At 47.1% G+C, this 20,199-nt stretch overlaps 1 protein-coding gene across 1 annotated transcript in view; it reads left to right on the top strand.

Annotated features, from left to right (window-relative positions):
* Positions 1-18,815, top strand: part of TMEM104 (transmembrane protein 104) — a 43,531-nt gene extending 24,716 nt beyond the window's left edge. Inside the window, exons 9-10 of the mRNA XM_062506338.1 lie at positions 3,476-3,569; positions 15,303-18,815. Coding sequence (XP_062362322.1) covers positions 3,476-3,569; positions 15,303-16,063 — 855 coding nt within the window. The 3' untranslated portion in view covers positions 16,064-18,815. The remainder of the gene's footprint in view (positions 1-3,475; positions 3,570-15,302) is intronic.
* Positions 18,816-20,199: the final 1,384 nt, after the last annotated feature.

Here is a 20,199-nt window from a genome sequence, read left to right as displayed (position 1 = left end):
GAATGCTAAACTCCTAGAAAATACCTCAGCTGACTCAAGAGGTGAACTGGAAAATTTGGGAGTTTTTTTCATCTGCTAGGGCTCTGCATATTCAACTTCTGACAGGGCTGATTGGTACAGTTTTCTATGTAGGTTTTAGATTATTTGAATTACATGTGTGATGAATTACTTTTTAAATTATTTCCCTCTGGGAGAGACTGAAGCTTGGAAAACATCAGGTAGAAAGTTTGGGTATATGTCTGAGGTGCTTATTTGGGGCTTATTTTTTCGTTAGGGAAAAGTTGTGAAACTAATTACGTGAATGGGTTGGAAGAGCATTGAGGTGTCTGGCACAGCAAAGTAGAGGAAGTAGACATCCTCCTGCTAAGCACTGTGATCTCTTCTCATCCTTTTGGGGATGTGTTTTTAAATAGGGTTCATGGCCTCAGGACTTTTCTGATGGTTGATGGTGAGATTAGCTATAATCCAGGGACTGAGTCCTTATCTTCATGTCCTAGCTGTTGGTGAGAAACTGGCCCCTTTTTCCTGCTTTGTGCTCAATCCTGTTGAGCTGTATACAGTTTCACTTCAAAGCTATGTTGATCTGGATGTTTAATGTCCAGTTCTGCCCAGGCTTTCTTCTTCCAAGCAGTGCAGTGTGTTCTGTAGCTTCCCTTCCTAACAGTAGTTGGCACAAATCCCTGCAAAGTAAGGCAACCTCATCTCATTGCAGGCTTTAGCATTGTTTGTATTGATCCATGGATACTCATCTTGGGTCATTAGTGGGTGTCAAGTGGAAAAGATAATAAATTTATATTGCACTAAAATTAATTCCTCACTTGGTTCTTTTGGACCAGGATCTTGTTAAGAACAGAAGTCCCTGATCATCTTAAAGGATGGGATGGGGGGGTGGACATGAAACCATTCAAGCACAACTTGTATCTCTTCCCCATGAGATAAGCAGTACTGGCCAGAGAGGAGGAGAGTTGAAAATTTTGCTGAATGGGTTTGGTTGTTTAAGGTGCTCTGAGAACCAGAGAATAACTGCAAAAGGTGAAGGACACCCAGGTTCTTGCAGTACCTAAGGGTGCTTTTTTTGATGCTTTTCAGTAACTGAGCACCAAATCTACCTTGACATATCTCCTTAGTGGGTGAGGCAAATCTGGGTTTCAGACCCAGCTGCTTTGGTGCTTGGTGGTTTTGTGTCAGTCCTTGCTCTGGTTTGAGGGGCTCTTTTACCAATTGGTTCTGGAGCATTCTCATTTGCAGCAGACACCTGTTCCTTAATTATCATATCCTTAGTTCATCTCTCTGTGTTCAGCGCTTTCTGACACAGGAGCTATAAACTGATTTGAAGGGAGGCTGTGTTGAGCAGTGTTGGGAGAGAAGATTGAAAGAGATTAGTCACAAACTCAAGAATACTTGCCAGTAAGACAGTTTTATTTGCTTTGGGCCCTTGCCCTACATCACTTTTTAGTCAAACGTTTATTTAGTCTGTAGGGATTTATGCACTGCTCTAGGATGGAGTAGCAGACCCTAGTGGGCAGGAGAGTGGAGTTAAGGTCCCAATTAGAAGAAAGGAACAAGAGGGAGAAGAGTAAAGAAAGGTTTGTAACTGCCTTGTTTGCTTTTATGTTAAAACCTCAAGTCCCATAACTGTTCAACCTGATTTGGCTCTTAGTCTTGCCAGTTATGCCTGGGGCATTGTGTTTGGTGTGATTTCAGCATTTCTTCCAGCAACCATCAATTGCTTCACAAATCTGAATTCTCTGCATGCTTCCTGTCCTTTTTTTTTAATCTGAGCAGACTTGGTGTAATCAATGGTCTCAGATCAGAATATATCCTCACAAAGCAACGTGTCAAATGAAGGGTTCTCTCCCCTGCTCCCCTTCTGGGTTTACTTTTGTCACCTGAGAATACTTGTGATGCGAGGCATTTCCAATTTGCCTTGCAGATATTCTGAAACTGTCTCAAAAAAGGTTTCTTGGGGTTGTGCTAGTCTTAAAATAGCTTGGATTCTGTTCTGTCCTGACTCTGTTGGGGTTGACAGAGACCTTGAGGCTTAGCAGACCTGCCCCTTTGAGTCCCAGTTCTTTGCTTCTAGTGACACCTTTTCTTGAACTGCTTTAAGAAGTCATGGAAAAGAGCAATGTGTAAATATTAATGTTGAATATTTGTCTTTAAAAATCTCTTTGGGATGCTCTATAAACCTATGCTGTGTGTGCTGTAGCTTTCTAATTTGGACCTGTTAGTATATTGCTAGCCAGTGCCATCCCATGGAGGACAGGCAAGGCTCTCTTCTGTAATAACCATTTTGTCTCCCTCTGACAAGTAGCTTCTCTCATCTATGTTCAGACTACACCCGGGGTCTGTTTCTTCTTGCAGTGAAACCTTTGCTCTTCACTCTGGGGTTGGTAAGACTTGAGTGCTGCTTTGTGCCCAAGCAGAGGTGACAGTGCTGCACAGGACATGTCACCTCTGGGCATGGGCTGATAGCATGGTTGCCTTGTGTGCTCTAGGAAGTGCTAGAAGAAACTCTCCTGGGAAGCTATATAGTCTAGATTACTAGGATGGATCTTTGTTGGATGTATTTTGCAGCCCAGCTGGAAGATATGTAACAGACTGGTGGTGCAGTATACCCAAATTTAATGTGCTTCATCCCTGGAAGTGTTCAAGGCCAGGTTGGACAGGGCTTTGAGCAACCTGGTCTAGAGGAAGGTCTCTCCCCATGGCAGGGGTTGGAATGAGGTAGTCTTCAAGGTCCCTTCCAACCCAAACCATTCTGTGATTCTGTGAAACACTGGTCTCTTAATAGACATCCAGGAAGTTCTTCATTTACTTTCCCCACTGAATTAAGTTCTCTCTAATGAGTATCTCTTTCATGGCTTTTCCCCTCACTTCACACAGATTTTTGGCTTCTGAGAGCTGAACTGTTACATTGTAGCTTCCCACTATCTGTTTTTTTACCTCTATAAAAAGCCTTCTGTGTTTTACAGGGGAGACTTAGAGCATGGGGAAAAAACGCTCCAAGCAGACCTGGCTCCATTGCTGTTGAGCCTGGGATACTCCAAAGCCACCCCATCAATGTTAATGGAAGCAGACTGATGAGGGCTATTGCTATTCATACATAAACTGAACATGTACTTGGGCTTAGAGGCCACAGTTTAATATTTAATGTTCTGTAAGGCTGCACTGAGAGCTTTTACTGAAATGTGTCAGTAAAGGAGTGCTGTAGCAGTGATAGCAAATGGCTGAGAGACAAGAGATCCTGAGCTCTACTTCTTCCCCAGGCATGTTCTCTGATACCCATCAGCTTACTTGACCCCCTTGTGTCTCAGCCAACTTAGCTGTAAAATTAAGCAACAAAGAAAGCTTCATGACAAACAGACATGTCTGGAGGTGAACTTTCAATGCAAGCTTTGTTCTTCTGATAAATTCATCTTGCTGGCAGAATTTCTGGTTTTTAATCTAATGTGTGATTTTGTTGTTCTTCCAGGCAGCGTTCACGCTCCTCCTGGGCCCTTTCACCTTCTTCAACGTGCAGAAGACCAAGTACCTTCAAATCATGACGTCCCTCATGAGATGGATAGGTGAGTCTTGGCACAGGCTTGGCCACCTCTTTACCACTAATGGAACCTGAGTCACACCACTGACACTTCTCTTTGGCAAGATCTTCTTGTTTGGGAGCAAATGCTTGTCAAAGCAACGTCTTTGAGGACAATTGTGCAGGACTAATAAATCTTTGAGGAGAAAGGTTTTAGCCTAGGATGAAATTTCTGATTAAAACTAATTGTTCTTAATCAGACATGGCTGGTAAATGAGGTTTTAGTCTGGTTTGTGTGAGGGGCGGAAGAGGTTTGGCAGAGTCTCCTCTCTGGGTGCTGGGTGTGATACTCACCAGTTAGAAATTTCTCATTCTCACAGCATATGCACAACAAATTTTGGACAACCTTTGTTTTGATCTGAGGAAAAAAAGGCATTTCTGTCAGACTTTCCACCCTTAGTTTCATCATCTGCTTGCACTTATTTTCTTCAGTCTTCCTTTATGGTAGGATATGCTGCATTGGAAACCCCCAAACCAATGTGTGTTGTGTGAGAAGGAAGTCCTGCTCCCATGAGTTCTTTCAAAATATTGTCAAAAACTTCTGGGAAGACAGATCATTCCCTTCAGAGGAGTAAGACATCACTCCTTTTTTTTTCTCTCCCCAATGCCTTTCTCATTCAAAGATGCAGCTGCCTCACATGTGGCTTGTGTGTGTAAATGCCCTTAAAGGCTGAGAGGTGTGTGTGACCTGTGAAGGTTTATGTTCAGGTTTGTCTATTTTTGTGTCACCTAGACACAGTGACTGCTACTCAGGGCTAATAAAGAGCATTTCTGCAGGTTAATGTCCAGCATTTCTGCAGGTTAACAGTCTCCTGGTGTGTGAATCCAGACCATTCAGGCACAGAATTAGCTCTGTTTATACCTATCACTGGAATAAGAAGAAAAGATGCTTCTCTAACTATTTCCCATTATACCCATACTCTTGATCAGACTGCAGTTGGGTATTGTCCCTTCCCTGTGAATTCATCCTGTTTGGAGGTGGCTGGCAGTCACTGCAGAGGAATAGAGATCCTTTGTTCTAGAGAATTCCTGGGATGGGGTTAAGCAGTTGACACCCAGGAAAATTAAGTTGGATTTTAAGCTCTCAAGTCTCAGATGTTGAACAGTTTGAGTTAATAAATCCTGACTTTAGATGGTGTGAAAATTCTGAATGCCTATTTTTCTACTTTGTTGTCTGAGCACATGAAAGGTTTGAAAGCCCCCCCATTCTTCAGAGAAAGAGGTTATCTCATTAAGGGACACTAAAGGAAATGAGAAAGTTTTGCATGGGGGTTTTTTGTTGTTTCTTTTTTTCTTTATAAGAGTGATCTCTGCTCAGCTGACTGGCCTCATTCCAATCACCCTGCCTTCTCTTTCCTGGTAAAGACATCAGTCAGACCTTATCCTGTCTCTCTGAGTCTGATGCCTGCCTCATCTGCCATTGGTTTCCCTTTAGCCAGCTCCTTCCAGTATGAGGATTACTGAACCTTGGCATGATGGCAGAACTGCTCCTCTCTTTCATGGCTTGATGGAGAGGGATAAAGGCACTGTTTGGAGAAGTGTAGGGGAAATTAATACTTTAGCCTGATTGATTCCTGCGTCAGCACGCTGGGGAACAGCTGCCCCAGATAATGATAGTTAATGACCCTGACAGCACCTCGGTGGCTACTTAGGAGAACGGATTCCATGTGTACAGTGAGGGATAGATTTATTGAGAAAGATAATTTGTCAAAAAGCCGTGTGATGCAGGGAGCAGAGAAAAGCTCTTGCTGCAGATCCCGGCGTAAGGATCAATCCCATACTGCTGAGATTTGTCAAACTGGCTTCTGCCATGTCCTCAAATAACTGCTGTCACCTCCTCCAAAAGCAGGGCTGTGAGTTAAACACAGATTGGTGTTTAGAGAGCTTAGATCCTAAAGAATGGTCTTGTGCAGTGTTTTGTGGTCGTCTGGACTTCTCCTGCCTGCATGCCAATGGCCAGACGTGAATTCTGTCCTGGTCTAAGCTGTGCCTTTCCTTTACCTTCCTGGGGCTGGTTTTAGCCATATGGTGCTGAGGGTGGTTCTGCAAAGCACTGAGAGCACCAGAGCAACACTGCAGCTTCCTGCCTACCTGCTTATTGTGTAGGGGAAAGAAAACTTTCCAATGTGAACAGTGGCTTAGTCAGCTTACCTGTGCTCATCATGGGAATCTTACCCATGCTTTGCATCACGATTTGAAAAATTCAAACCTCCCTGAGCTGAGAGGTCACTACAGACTTTGCAGTGTGCTTCCCACAGGACCCACCACACCTTCTTCTCCCCAGCCCAGTGGATTTCAGAGTAGAAGAGGCTGATGTAAAGCAGCACAGCCTCAGGTGTCCTAGTGATTCAGATGATAGCAGCTGAGAGGATGGTTCTTGGCAGCAGAGAGAGCTAGCTGTGTGTGAAGGTCATTTCTGCTGGTGTTTGTAACAGTGTCAGCCTTGCCTTTGAAAGTTGCTTTCCCTCTTTCTCCTAATCTAAGTGATAATCAAATGTCACCAGCCTCTTCCAGACCCTTGTGCTCATCACAAGCAGCACATTGGCTATCAAAGCCTACAGCAGTCTCATTCCAACACCTCACAGATAAAAAAAGCCAAACTCATTCTCTCTCTGGAAAATAGGCTTAAACACTGGGATATGAGCTGGAAATTAAAAATGGGGCAGTTCAAAGAATGTGGAGATGTTCCAGGGATCAGCCCTTTATCTGGCATCCTCCCAGGATAAGGGACTAAGCCAGGACAGGCACCTCTGAAACCTCTAAAAGGAGGAAGTTGAAGGAGGAGCTTGCAAGCCCAAGTGCTGTGCTGCAAGAGAGCCCAGACAGATGGGCTCTCCTTGTCTGGGCCTGTTGATCACAGACAGCTCATCTGGAAAGAAGGCTGGCATGGCAAGGTGCTTCCTGCCAGGACTGAGAGGAGCACAGAGGGTGGATCTGTGTCTCCAGGTGGAGTGGGGCTGGTGGCAGACAGGGCTTCCAGAGGAATTGAGCTGTTGTCTTCTGAAGAGTAGCAGCTTACACACCTGGCTGCAGATCTGATTGTCACTTGGCATTGGTGAGTGCCAATGGTTAAATTCAGTGCAGCAGTTGGTGCTTGAGCTGCTGGCCTTATCCTTGCTTTGAGATCTCTTGTCTCCAGGAGCTGGCAGATGAGTAAGGCTTTGCCTACCCAAGTTCTCATCCCTTTCCCAGTGCAGAAGCTCCTCATACTGCTTTGTCAGCCTTTTGCAAGTACCTAAGCTGCCCTGGGAGATGGATCAGAGGCACCCTAAGGGGTGTAACAGGGAGCCTACCTGCTGTGCTTCCCTGGAGAAAGAGCCAGTCATGACAGTCATTTGGTTTAAATCCTGACGATGGTGCCTACAGTGAAGCCTTGTTTTGATTTGTGGCTAGAACCTTGTTGGCTCACCCAACACTGGGGCCATGTGAGTACAAATTTTCCCTGTGGGGTGACGAGTGTCCTTCCCCAGAGTGTAATTCCTCCCTCCCTTCCTTCCTTTCCTTCCTTCCTTCCAGCTCTCTTCCACCTCAGCCTCAGGAAAGAATAGAGCTGTTATTTGGTCAATTCCTTTACCACTTTTTGAGCCTGTTTTCAGGTCTCTTAAAAAGTTATTGGACCAAGGTTTTCTGTGGAAAGCTAAACCAATTAAGCCATCAATAAATTTAGAGCTGTTGGTATTTCCAATTCTGCTGTTTGGATTTCAGACTTTTTTTTTTTCCTGGAGGATTTTAATCTTTGGTGGTGATGGATTGCTCTCTAAAGAGACTTGGTTATCTAGCTGGTTTTTTTTCCCTCTCATTTCTTCAATCCTGATCAAGTGGGTACTGTTAGGGGTGAGCTGCTGAAGGGCATGGCCCAACAAGAGGGACTGAGCCAGGCAACTCCCATGCACCTCTCACAGCAGAGGGCATACAGCTCACTGGGGCACAGCCCTACCTCTTTATTATTGGATAATATTGGATTATAACTGTCTAGCAGCATCATGGGATAGGATATGGATTAGGAAAGATAACAAAAGGACAGAGCTTGGTGGAGCTGAGCAGCAAACATTGGGCTATTGTGTATTAAGCAGCTAACCCGATTAATTGCAGCCTGTTGCAACCTGAGATGTCCAGCTCTATAGGTGAGGACTGCTGGCTCTAAAGACATTGGTAGCATGATTATTGCTGCTATTATTAAATTGTCTCTGCCAAATGTTCCCAGACAGCTCCCACATGGGGCCTGTGCTCTGTGTGCTGCTCATGATGCTGTATTGTAGTTATTAGAAAGTATTGTATTTTAATGAAGAGATAGTTTATAAAGTAATAAACTTCTGGGCTTGGCTGAACAGGCTCAGTTCTCTCTCCCTGTTGGATCACAGCACATCTATTCAAGTAAATGCAGCCCTTGAGACAGAGCCTTCCCAACCCTGCCCAAACAATGATCTCACAATTACATGCTCAGGAATAAAATCTCTTTCCCCTGGCCAATAAGATGGAGGGAAAGCAGACAAGAATTTCTGGGAAGTCTGTGTTAAACCTTTCTTTTTTCCATCCCATTCCCTTCCAGGATACTTGGTAGAAGGCTTCCGGGGCAGAAACTAGGAAAGGGTTGTCCAGAGTGTGCTAGTGGGGCTGACTTTGTGTCTGGTGGCTTCTCTGGTAGTTGTGATCTTTCCATCAGAGCCCTGCTGGTTACAGCACTGCTCTGCAGAGATCTGGTCTCAGACCATCTCACCTTGTGAGCAGTCTCAGGTAACTGTCACTGCCATCCTTAGCAGCAGAGCTATCTGTGCTGGAGCTGACTGGCTGCAGAAACCTGGAGTCACTGTGCTACATCCCTTCAAGTGCTGAGACTGAGAATTACAGAGGAGGCTGATTTAGGAGGGGGTGACAGTTATCTGAAATCCTGCATATACAGTCTCCTGAGAAACTAGTTGGCCAGTGCCCACAGTCCTCAAGGTGGGTGGCCTTTTTTCACATCAGAAATTGAGCTTTCTGCAAATAGCTTAAGGAGGGATCATTATGTTATCTACCTCTCTCCTTTAACACTGCAGGGCATACAGGAGGATGAGGGAATTGGACTGTAAATCAGGACACTGTTGCATGTTCATTCTGACAAGCTGCTTCAACAAAGTTACTTCATGTTCTTGTATCCCTTTTGGAGCAGATGAAGCTGCTGCCAGAGCCCAGGGTAAATAATTCACTAAGAGAAGTGAATATATTTATGAAGAGTTAGTTAAAATGCTGTGCTTCTGTCATGCCTGCTTTTGGAATTGTCAGCTGAGGAGCTCATTTCAGTGCTGTTTGTGGGGGGCAATGGGGTGAAGCAGTGCCTGTGTGTGAGAGAGAGCCTTGTGAGCTTCAGACACAGATGGAGAGTGATTTGCAGTGCTGGACAGGGTCACTGAAATCCTGCCTGAGGAGCTGATGCTCCTGAAAAGAGCACTTTATTCAGGCAGCAGGAGACACTGATGGGCCTGAGAACTGAAGAAAGGGAGCTGGAAATGTAAAGACACATTCAACCCTACGAAAGGGTCTGGATGATAGTGCCCATGCAGGTTTTCAGAGTGGTGCTGTGGCATGAAAAGCTGCTTTCTGTTCAGAGTGGAGGTTGGTGGAACAAGATGATAAAAACCTTTACTGTGTAGGGGCCAAGGCAGGATGGGCAAGATGTGGCTAAGTTTGCAGAGCACCTGGATGTCATGAGACATAGATACTCTGCAGCCTGTGCTTTCCAAAGCATGCAAGCCATGGTTTGGACTCACAGTGACACCAAAGTGTGTATTATTCCCTTCTCTCAGAAGAGTAAATTACAACGTGGACAGAGAAGTGACTGTCAGAGCTAATAGGCCAAGCCAGCAGTAGAGCTGAGAGCAGAGTCCTGGTTGCAGAGGTTTTACGGTTCTTCTGCCAAAGGTGACCAGCTGACAGAGGACCATAAACTAGGTAGGTAATTTTCCCCCAGAAGCAAACAAGCCTCGCTGGCTGCTCTTTCCTTCCCATATGTTGAGAAAAAGCATCTGTGATAAATACCTGAGTGCAAGGCCATATTTCTCCTGTGGACTGTGGCTGGTATTCAGATGTCTGTGGGATCAGCTGATGTGGGCTGAGATGGGGCAGCTATGCTGGTTTCATGGCAGGTATTGTTACCATAGTTGGGGACGCTACTTGTAAATCTTGGTTATGGTATTGCAAGCCTGATGAAGAAAAGCTGGGAAATTATGCCCTTAGAGCAGAGAAGCTCCACTGAACTGCTTTTGGCTGCCTAAAAGTCCTGGTAGTACTTTTTAAATAGAATTTCCCTTTGTGAAGAAAAGGGGCTCCACCTGGCCCAAGGCAGCAGTGCCTGAGTTGGCTGCAGCAGGAGCAAGTGGAGGTGCCTGAGAGGCTTTTTCTTGCCTTCTTGGTGAGCTGTGCCACACTTATGTGTATGAGCAACAGTCCCCTGCCATGTGGACCCTGCCTTAGGCTTTAGGGCAGGGAAGGTAACATTGTCTGGACAAGTCCCTGCTCTCCATTAGAGGAAGGAGCCACAATGATGTTCCACAACTTTTGCTCATACCTTTCTTCTGGGAAGTAATTTCCTTCCTCTTTTCCTTCTGGCATTTCTCTCCAGAGAATTGCTGTCTTCTATGAACATATCCATCTTGCTTCCCCACAGCCTCTGCACTCATAAATCCTTCATCTTCCTAGAGATGGTGTTTTAGGCTCTGTGATTGTCAAATCCGATCCTTAACTACTCCAGCTCCCATATCTATGGAGCAAAATCTGGTTTTCATGTTGTCTCTTTACTGTCAATTCGTATAGAAACCCCCTCTGAAGGTTGGAGAAGTTAATCACTTGCTGTTCTGGAGTTTGTGGTGAACTGGAGGTCATGAGCAAGTGGCAGGATATAGCTTCTGCAAGAGAAACTGGCTAAATGAGTTTTAAATTTAAAAATCAATGTCTTAATTTCAGATACTTTGTCCTGCCAGCATGTTGGACTCCAGCTGTGCTTTAATAGTTCAAATTCCACAGGATCCAGAATGCCTGGTGCTTCCAGAGTTGCAGTGGGCTCTTCAGCTTGCCCACATCATTGCTGGAAGGCAGCTGGCTCTGAGAAGGGGCACCAACATCCTAGAAAGACATCAGCAGGGAAGTAGACAGCACAAGTGTCAGGTGGGGATGCAGAAGGTAGGAATTTGATGACATGTTCCTGGCCTGTTCAGTGTGTACAGAGAAGATGCTCCTGCTTTTGTACCCTTTCTATGACAGAGCTGCCTAATGTTAAACTAAATGAGATCTGTTCCTCTGAGAGTGACCTACTGTGTTTTTACTCAATACAGGATTGAGGTGGGGAGAAATCTTCTTCTTTCCAGAGAGACAGAGTTTAGGAAGCTCCTGAAAATATTTTCCTCTTGGAATCCATCATGCTGCTTAATGTATGAAAAGGGAAGGAAGTGGTGTGTGTTGGGATAGGGTGATCCATTATCATTATTTCCTGGCATATTGATTCTCTGCTTGGACAGGAAAGCTCTGTCACACCCTCAGCCAGCAGTGACGGATGGCCCTGCCACAAACAAGTCATGGCACCAGCTCAGACAAATGGCTGGGGGGGTAGGGGAGCAGCCAAGCGTGGGGTGGCTGCACACCTCTGCCTCTCTGGTCCCTGCAAGGGCTGGCAGGCAGATGTGGTGATGTTCTCTCCAGGCTTTCCTTGTAGAAGGAGGAATGGGAGTAGGGACAGGGCTGGAGAAGATGTGAAATCTCACAAGTACCATGTCTTGCAGGGATGCAAAGAGGGTTAAACCAGAAGCTCATTCTGAGCATCTGTTCTTGCAGGAACCTACCATGACAGGGAAAAAATGTGTTCGAGGCTTGGACTTATTTTCTTTCCTGCAATAGCCTTTCTGCAGAGAGATGAAGCTCATGTACAAACACCATTTTTCATTTACAGAGGTGTTTTCTCTGACTCTGTAAAACAAACCTTACACTCAGAATGGCTAGATTATCTTAACTGCTTCTCTGCAGCTCTGTTATGTTTCTATCAAAATGCATAAAAATGTACTTCTTAATATCCCCAGACTCTCATATTTCCCAAACTGTACTACTTTGGACGTCTGCTCATCCATATTCATCCTTACTTCACCTGCAAGAACCATAGCAGAGCTGCCCTGTCTCTGAATCAACATCTCCTGAGTCAAGCAGGAGAGGCAGCAATAGCTGACTGCAAGGTCTGCTTTATCTGAGAAGAACATTTGTTCCTCAAATAGAGAGGGGAGCAAAGAGAGTCTGCAGGAGAGGCAGTTGGATGGTTGGGATGAGATTCATCACAATTTTCCTTTATGGTGTAGCCCCTCTTTATTTTTTTCCTCAGGCCCACTTAGATCCTTCACTAAAAATGATGCTTGAACCTCTAGAGGAGACAAGATGAGACAAGAAGTGGCCTCTGTGCCTTGCCGACTGCCAGACCTGTGGTGTGGGGGCTTGGAGTGGGTTTAACACTGTGGAAAACTCAGGACAAGCAAAACCCTTGGTTGCTTTTTAAGGATTTATATAAAACACGGCTTAAAGCCAATTTTTCATGTAACCAGCTAACAATCTATGGTGCCATCACTGTCGACCTTGCTTTGTGGCTGTGGGTGCTGTTGATAATGGTCTGAAGGTGTTTCATACCTGGAACATGTTGCTTGTGTGTTCTGTATTCTGTGGGGAGAGTAAACCATCAAGGGTTTTTTTGTGAATCCTTGTCCTACTTCACCAGGATCCTTGTGGTGAAGGAATGCTGTTGGACTGCTGATATGACAACAGTAGGTGACATGAAATAGTGTCGTGTGACTCTGCCTTCAGCCTCCTGTCCTGGGTAGGGGATGTGAGTGGGAGCTTTTCGTGTACCTGAGGATCCTGTGCTGCCTCTTTTCTGCCCAAAGCTGCCTGTCCGTCAGCCTGTCATCTTCTTTTCATTTTGACTTATCATCCAAACCATATCTAGGTTTCAGAGTTTCATTTTTTGGCTCACCTCCTCTCAGGAACAGAGAGATAAATTTGACAGGCAAGTGTTTTAGCTCTCCAGTTCCAGGAGTGAGAAACTCTTCTGCCTCAGGGACTGAGAGAAAACAGTCATGGGGCAAGGCTTTTGTTGTCCTCTCTGAGGCTGGAATTGTGTAGGGGAGATTTCCAGTTTACCTAGCACCATTTCTCTCAAGGATCTTGCATCTGCAGAGCACCAGGGGAAGCAGACCTTGCCTTGTTGGAAACAAAACTAGTTTGGATCTTCGTATTGGAACCTCAGTTGTTGTAATTTTAATAAATTTCTGAAATGCATATTTAATGAAAAACAAATGTATTAAATTCTAGTTGCTTAAGCCAAAGACCATGCATCATTTAGGGAATCCACAAGAATTCTGTTCCTTCAGTGTTCCCTGCCAGAAAAACACATGTCAGGGCAGAGAGTCTGTGGGAGAAGCTTCAAGGATGGGGTGCCTGCCTTAAAGATCCCCTGATCTGTTCCTGTTGACACTGGTGCAGAAAGTGTGTCTTTGAGCCAATGGTGAGGGTAGGTTTGGGGGATGGAAGTAAGTCACTCATTACTGTGTTGAGCAGAGCATGAGAAGATTCACTGTCTAGTGTGCAAGGGAAGAGGTGTGAGACTTCTGAGTTGTCTTAGCCCAGATACAGGACCAGCTCAGGATGGGGCAGCAGAGCCTGACTAGCTCTCCCAGGCAAGAAAGAAAGGTACAGTCTCAGCACATTTTCAGAGCTGCCCAACCTGCTTTGTCTTATTACTTAGGGCATCTTTTCCTCTTCGTTGTAGCCTGTGCAGCCCTGGGGAGTGCAGCAATGTCACATCACCTGGAACACAGCTCTTTCTGCGTCTCTTGCTGAGCAGATATGGCTGGCAAGCATCTCCCCTCTGGGGAGCAGTGGGGAAGGCACAACAACTGTACCTCTGTTCACAGTGCCCCTCACCTACTGGGCTTGAGTGAAGGCAAGGGGAATTGCACACCCCCAGAGCAATGAGCTGTTGCCTTCCATAGCTCTCTGTGTCTGCCCTTGGGGAAGGAAATAGAGCCTGGTACTCCCAAAACGACCTGGCCTTGTGGTACCGTGAAGGAATGGATGTGCTGCTGTCAGTGCAGTGTTTGGGGAGGGCTGGTAGATGTGCCCTGCCACTGGAAAAACAGTTGGAAGCGAGAGGTTTCCTGAGGCAACAAAGGATGAAATGCAGCATGTGGGTTGGGAAGGGTTCAGCATGGAGCTGGTGTTTGCTGCAGGAGAACGTGAATTTCTGAAAAAGGGTTTTAGAGAGTGCTGGGGGTGTATGGGAGGCAATATTCAGTGAGGTTAATCTGATCTTGCTGGGCACAAGAAGAGGCAGCATTCACTAACTGGTCTGTAACTATTTTCCCTAGTTCCATCCCTGGCAGGGTTTCCCATCTGCAGCTGCCTGTTGTTGGGAGCAGGACTGGGCACAGAGCAAGCCCGTGATCTTGTCACCCCACGGTGAGCCTGCCCAGTTCCTGACACTGGTGCCAGCCTCCTATGGACTTGAACTGTGCACTGCTCTGCTTAATTCCTCTGGATTTATATTAATGACATTCAAAGTTGTCTGTAGCAGTTGTCTCAGCATTTTGTTGATTTTTTCATTACCTGATAATTCACAGCTCTGTTCCTGTGCCTCAGACTGGTGCAAGGACAGCTCTGTGCAAGCCACAGTGGCTCACCCATTGCAGCACGAGACTGTAAATCTCACTGCTTGCTGCCCTGCCAGGCAGGTCCTTTTCTCCCCATTACTGGTTAACTCCAGCAGCTGATGATCATCTTTCTGAGGTTGATGCAATTTTTGTGACACCAGAATTAGTTTTCTCCTGCTTTTATATGCCATGCTAGGAATGAAAGTCTCACAGTAACTGCTCTGGCACAAATTTCCACCCTCAAAGTAATAAGGGCATTAGCCCAATCTCCTCAATTCATTTTGTCCCTGGCACGTTGTTATTTGTAATAAGCTTTGTAAAATGTTGTTAGGCCTTTTTCCTGACATAAGTGAAGGGTAGACGAGCAGACTTTGTGTCTAGAAACAATGAATTTTAATAGCAGTCTTTCAGTGCTGCTTTAGTCCCTTCCAGACTGACTTCTCCACCCTGGGATTAGCTACAGACAGCCTGTTCCTCCTGCCCAGGAAATGGCTGGCTAGTTCTTGCTCTATCATGATTGACAGATCCCAGGGACAGGAAAGCTTGCTAGTAGCCGCTGCTCCTGTGCACATAGGGGAGGTCTTGAAAACATTAGTCCAGTTGAAAATGTGTAGGACTATTAGTAGGGTTGGCTGGAGCCAAGTCAGACCTCAAACATCTCTAAGCCTTTTTTGAAATGATGGTATTTAACCTGTGTGTGTGTGGCAGAAGCATCCATGGACTGAAACCCTTGAGGGCTTAGGGTTCGCCAGCTATGTCACCCTTCTGCTTCTGAAGGGCTTGGTGCAGCCCTGTGCTCTTGGGGGTGGGAGGGTGAGTCCCTGTGGGAAGGAGACTGGAGGGAGATGCCTGAGCCTATTCCCTTATCTGCTGACTGGCATTGACAGCAAATCATGATTAATTCCTGTGCACCTTGCCTTTAATGCACCCTCAGATAAGGTGGTGCATCAAAGAGATAAGGAGATGAGAGAGCTGGTGCCAAGACTGCCAGTGCAATGGGAGGAGGTCATGAGGAGTGGGAGCCTGGGCTTGACCTGAGACCTTTTCTCTCTCTCTCTCTCCAGCTTTCATCCTCATGATTATTCTGGCCCTCATCCGCATCAGCAGAGGCCAAGCTGAAGGTCACCCATCCATGGCCCAGCTGTCAGGTATCCGCAATCTGTTTGGGGTGTGTGTCTATTCCTTCATGTGCCAGCACTCCCTGCCATCCCTCATCACCCCCATCTCCAAGAAGAAGCACGTCAACAAGCTCGTGCTGCTCGATTACATCCTGATCCTGGCGTTCTACAGCCTGCTGTCCTTCACTGCCATTTACTGCTTCCGCAACGACACCCTCATGGACATGTACACGCTCAACTTCACCAACTGTGAGATCATCAGCATGGCCTTCATTCGCTACTTCCTGGGCCTCTTCCCGGTCTTCACCATCAGCACCAATTTCCCAATCATCGCAGTGACCCTGCGCAACAACTGGAAGACTCTTTTCCACAGAGAAGGGGGCACCTACCCGTGGGTGGTGGATAGGATTGTCTTTCCTGCCATCACGCTGATTCCCCCAGTGCTGGTGGCTTTCTGCACCCACGATCTGGAGTCTTTGGTGGGGATCACGGGAGCCTATGCTGGGAATGGGATCCAGTATCTCATCCCAGCTTTCCTGGCGTACTGCAGTCGGAAGGACACTCAGCTGGTCTTCGGCAGCGGGACAGTGAACAAGCACCTCTCCCCTTTCCGGCACAGCTTCTGGATTGTGTTCGTGCTCATCTGGGGTTTCTCTTGCTTTGTGTTTGTGACTGCAAACATTGTCCTGAGTGAGTCAAAGCTCTGATGGAGCTCCAGAGACGCTAGCATTTCAGCTCCCCATCTGGAACTCTGCAGTGATGGGGAGAGGCAGTATGAAGGGAAGTTTCCAGGCTGTTGCGTGGCGCAACAGACTTTCTTCACTCCACTTTGGGTGTGGGTGGAGTGGACTCAGCCTTGTTACAGTTCTGGTTCTCAGACAAAGCCCCGGGGCTGAGCCCTTGGCAGCCTGCACCGTTAACCAGTGTCCAGCCATTCCTGCCTTTGGCTCTGTCAGAGCAGCACATTCTCTGTCTGTCCCTCTGTGATTCTGTGTGTGCTGCAGGTCTCAGCACGCAGGAGAGAGCCTTGGCTGAATCACTGTATGTCCCTTCTCCCAAAGGCAGGAATGTGCTGTGGCAGAATCCAGCAGGAGTTTGGGATAACAGAGTCTCTTCCTTCTGCTGAGACTCCTTCAGACCAACCTCCTGTGCCAGCTGAAGGAAAACATAAGGGTGGAAATAGACCTAATTCAGAAGGAAATAATTTCGTGCTGTTACATTTTCTTGAAGCATTACCATGTTTGTGCACATTGCCTGGGATCGGGGATCTTTTGCTTAGAGCTGGATTTCTCCAGCCTGGGAGTTTACATTCACACTTCCAACCTGTTCTCCTGTGCTGTGGCAGCTCGGTTGGGCAGAGCAATGCCCCTCTGCATGCAGGGATACAGCTCTTCCCCCTGGAAAGGAAATCAGCACGGGCACAGGACTCGGAGCTTTCCACTGGCAGAGCCCTTCTCCCTTTCTCAGCTTTGCCCGGGAGCGGTACAAGCAGCCAGGCCCTGACTCCAGCGGCCGGGATTGGGATCGGTGTGGGCTGGGAGGTGCTAATTACCTAGTCCTGACACGCGAGAGTCTCTGGCTGTGCACACTGATGCGTTCCCGACTCCCGCGTTGGGTAATTAGCCTTGAAACAAGGTGGGTGTTAACTCAGGGGAATGAGCCGATGCCAGGAGGAAGCGGCTGTGCCCTGGCTCAGCCCTGCCTGCAGCAGCAGAGCTCACGAAACAAGGGAGTAAAACCTGAAACCCTGCTGGAATTGGGTTTGAATTCTCACTCTTGTCTTTCTGCACAGGGTTAAGGTGGGTTTAGGGCTGCTCCTGCTCTGCTTCTTTCGGAATTGGGCTGCTCCTACCTTAGGCAGCTCTAGGAGAGTCTCTGCTTTTAGGATGACCGTGGTCACTGTAACACCACATTTTGTCACCGGGTCCTGTGTTCAGAAGTCCTGGGGAACAGATCATATGGGGTTTCCTGACAAAAGGAAGAACTTCAACAGTTTTCACCCGAAATATTTTAAACCCCCTGTTATCAAAGCAGGTTCAAAGCCAGGTGCGTGGCAGATCCTCCTGCCCTCTGCACTTGCTGCAATATTAAATGTCATCGCTCACTAAAGCAAGCTTTGAACTGCAGCTCTTTTTAATCAAGCTCTGTTTTCAAGTAGGACTTTCTGGTTTCCATATGACCTGAAGTGCTCCTCCTGGGGGAATATGCAAGTACCTGGAGCTGTATAAAACCACTTCATGGCTTTTAAAGCAAAACCCTGCACCTCTCAAGCCTGAGCACCGCCACTGTGTCCTTGCCGAGCTGCCTGGAGAGACTGTTCATCTTCTCTCCAGCTTGATCCTAAACAGGCATGGGTAGCCCCTGCTAGTGAGTTTAAACATCCCTGAGTGCTTCTGGAAAGCTGATGTGACATCTTCAGTACCAAATTAAGAAAGTATTTTACAGGTATCTGGTGCTGGTGTCTTGTTCGGGAAGCAGTAGTTTGGAGGGCAGATTCATGGGGCAGCAGTGCTGGGAGCCACCTGTGTGGCAGCTGGGAGCTGGGCAGAGCTGGCAGGAGAATTGAATGCATTGATGAAATGAGCCTTTGGAAGCTGGAGATGCTGAAGGGGCTGTTCCTCTGCATGAGTGTGCAGGTGTGGGTTCGTGGAGGGGCTGAGGGCTGTCTGCCCTGAGCTGCCCATGCATTGCAAGGTTCTTGGCTCAGCCCCTGCCCTCCACATGCCCATTTCAGTCTCTTGCCTTCACATTTCATTGCAGCCAGGCAACAGGGCTGCTCTGTTATTTCATCTCCTTTCACTCTCCCTTCTCAGGAGAGAGGGAGCCTAGCCTGCACCCTCTTTCCTACCATCTCTTGCATTTAAAGATGTGCCTTCTCTCCCCTGGCCTGTGTGTTCCCCCTCTCCCCCTCAACAATGTATGACAGTGACTTCTGGGGGGCTGCTCCTCCAAGAGCTGCTTGGATTCAGGTTTTGGATGCAATGGGATGCTGAGGGCTTGTATTCCAGCCCCAGCCTTTGCCGTGGTACCTTACTGGGAAGGACCGCTCCCCAAGGAGCTTGAGTGCTTCTCAAATAAATAACCATGAATTCCCAGACACCTGCTGTCCTTGCACAGCAGCAAAACAAATATATCTGAGGAATTGGGGTGATTAACAGAAAGAAGCTCCACAGCAAAGAACATTTTTCATATAAAACATGACATAGCAATGCCTTAAAAATTACTTCAGAAAGCAGGAAGGGGATGGTTCAGTGCAGCCAGCACTGGCTGAGGGGATGCTGGGTGACCCCGTGGTGTAGGGCACAAGCTCTCTCCTCTCACTCATCACGAATAAGTCTAATTTTATTTGGCCATTATCAGCACTAACAATTCATTATTGCAGATTCACACGTGATGCTTTGTCCTGACTGTAATTAGTTTTAAAAAAATGGGATTAAAACCAATAAAATGTACATTATACATCTGGTTTAATCTGACTTCTTTTTCGATCCCTTTCTTCCTCGTGCTTAGGCACGGAGCAGCTATTCCTGGAGGGGATGGCCGTGACGGATGGGGCTGCAGGTCAAGGAGAAATGGCAAGTGGAGAGGCTAATGGAGACCCTCACCTCTTCTCTATTAGCCTACTGCAACTCTGGGTGCTAGCTGCAAACTCAATTAAAACATCTGTACTTTCCCCTTCTCAATTACGGCTCCTTACACTTAAAGCCAAACAAATTGAATTTCTCTGCTGCCTCAGGCTGCAACGGAGTTTCTGCCAGCAAATTTATTATCACCATAAAGCGCAGCTTGATTTATGTTAAAATATTAAAGCAGATCTTTATGATGGAAATAAACACTTTCTGCTGTTATTCTCTCGAAGGACCTCACAAGCAGCGGCAGAATTTGGGGCTTGGGCTGTAAATCTGAGGCCAAACTGGCAATCAGGGAGGAATTCAGTCTATTGCAGCACTTGGAAGAGCAATGGCCAGGGAAAGAAAAACTTTGAACCTGAGAAGAAGCTTTAGGCAAAGCTTCACCACCATCAGGGAGCTGTGTGTCCCTGAGGGGATTCAGCTGTTCAAAGGTTTGGGGGAAGTGCTCACCAGCCCTTCCCCTGGATGGATTTGGGCAGCCCAGGAGCTGTCAGTGGCTCAGGGAAGGGAACGTGCTGCAGAGTCTCAGCTGGGGAAGGTTTTGTGCCATGGCTTTGCCTTGGCAGGAGGCAGGAAGCAGGAGGTGCCTACACCTGCTGCTCCCTCAGGCATCCTTGGGTCCAGGCATGGCAACTGTCCCCAGCATCTTCTTGGCCTCGTATGTGTCACTGGTTTGTGATTTTAACCAGTTGCCCCTGCTCCAACCTGAGTCACCACCTCCCAAAAGCAGCTCCTGCATATCCTTGCCATTGGAACCCCTTCCCAGTGGCTGATCTGTGGTGTCCTGTTTTGTTCTCTCTCTCCTCATCAGGATGGGTCCTATGATGCTGAGCAATGGGGCACTGAAAATAGGACCTGCTATGGAGATGCCAGAGCTGGCAGAGGCAGGGGGTGGGTTTGGGGGGACACTGCCTGTCCCCTGCAGTGGGGCTGAGTCCCAGCAGTGATCCAGCCTTATTTCTCTCTGCATAGCAGCCCACAGCCTCCTGGGGTGTCCTGGGTGCCAGAGCACGCTGAATTAAAAAGTGATTGATTAGACAATTTCACCAAAAAGAAATACTATCCCTCAACGTCTGTTAAACATTAAATTACCCAGCCCCTCTTTGGAAAGCCTAGCCAGAGGGTGCTTCCAGACTGCTGCTTCCCTGAAGGTTTGTCCCTGGTGTACCCACAAGCAGGAAAATGCTGCAGGAGCAGCTCAGTCCTTCCTT

The sequence above is a fragment of the Cinclus cinclus genome, chromosome 20, assembly GCF_963662255.1.
Source record: "Cinclus cinclus chromosome 20, bCinCin1.1, whole genome shotgun sequence".
In the NCBI taxonomy this organism is placed as follows: Eukaryota; Metazoa; Chordata; class Aves; order Passeriformes; family Cinclidae; genus Cinclus; species Cinclus cinclus.
The sequence above is the reverse complement of the archived record's forward strand: the minus strand, read 5'-3'. Positions and strand labels throughout refer to the sequence as shown.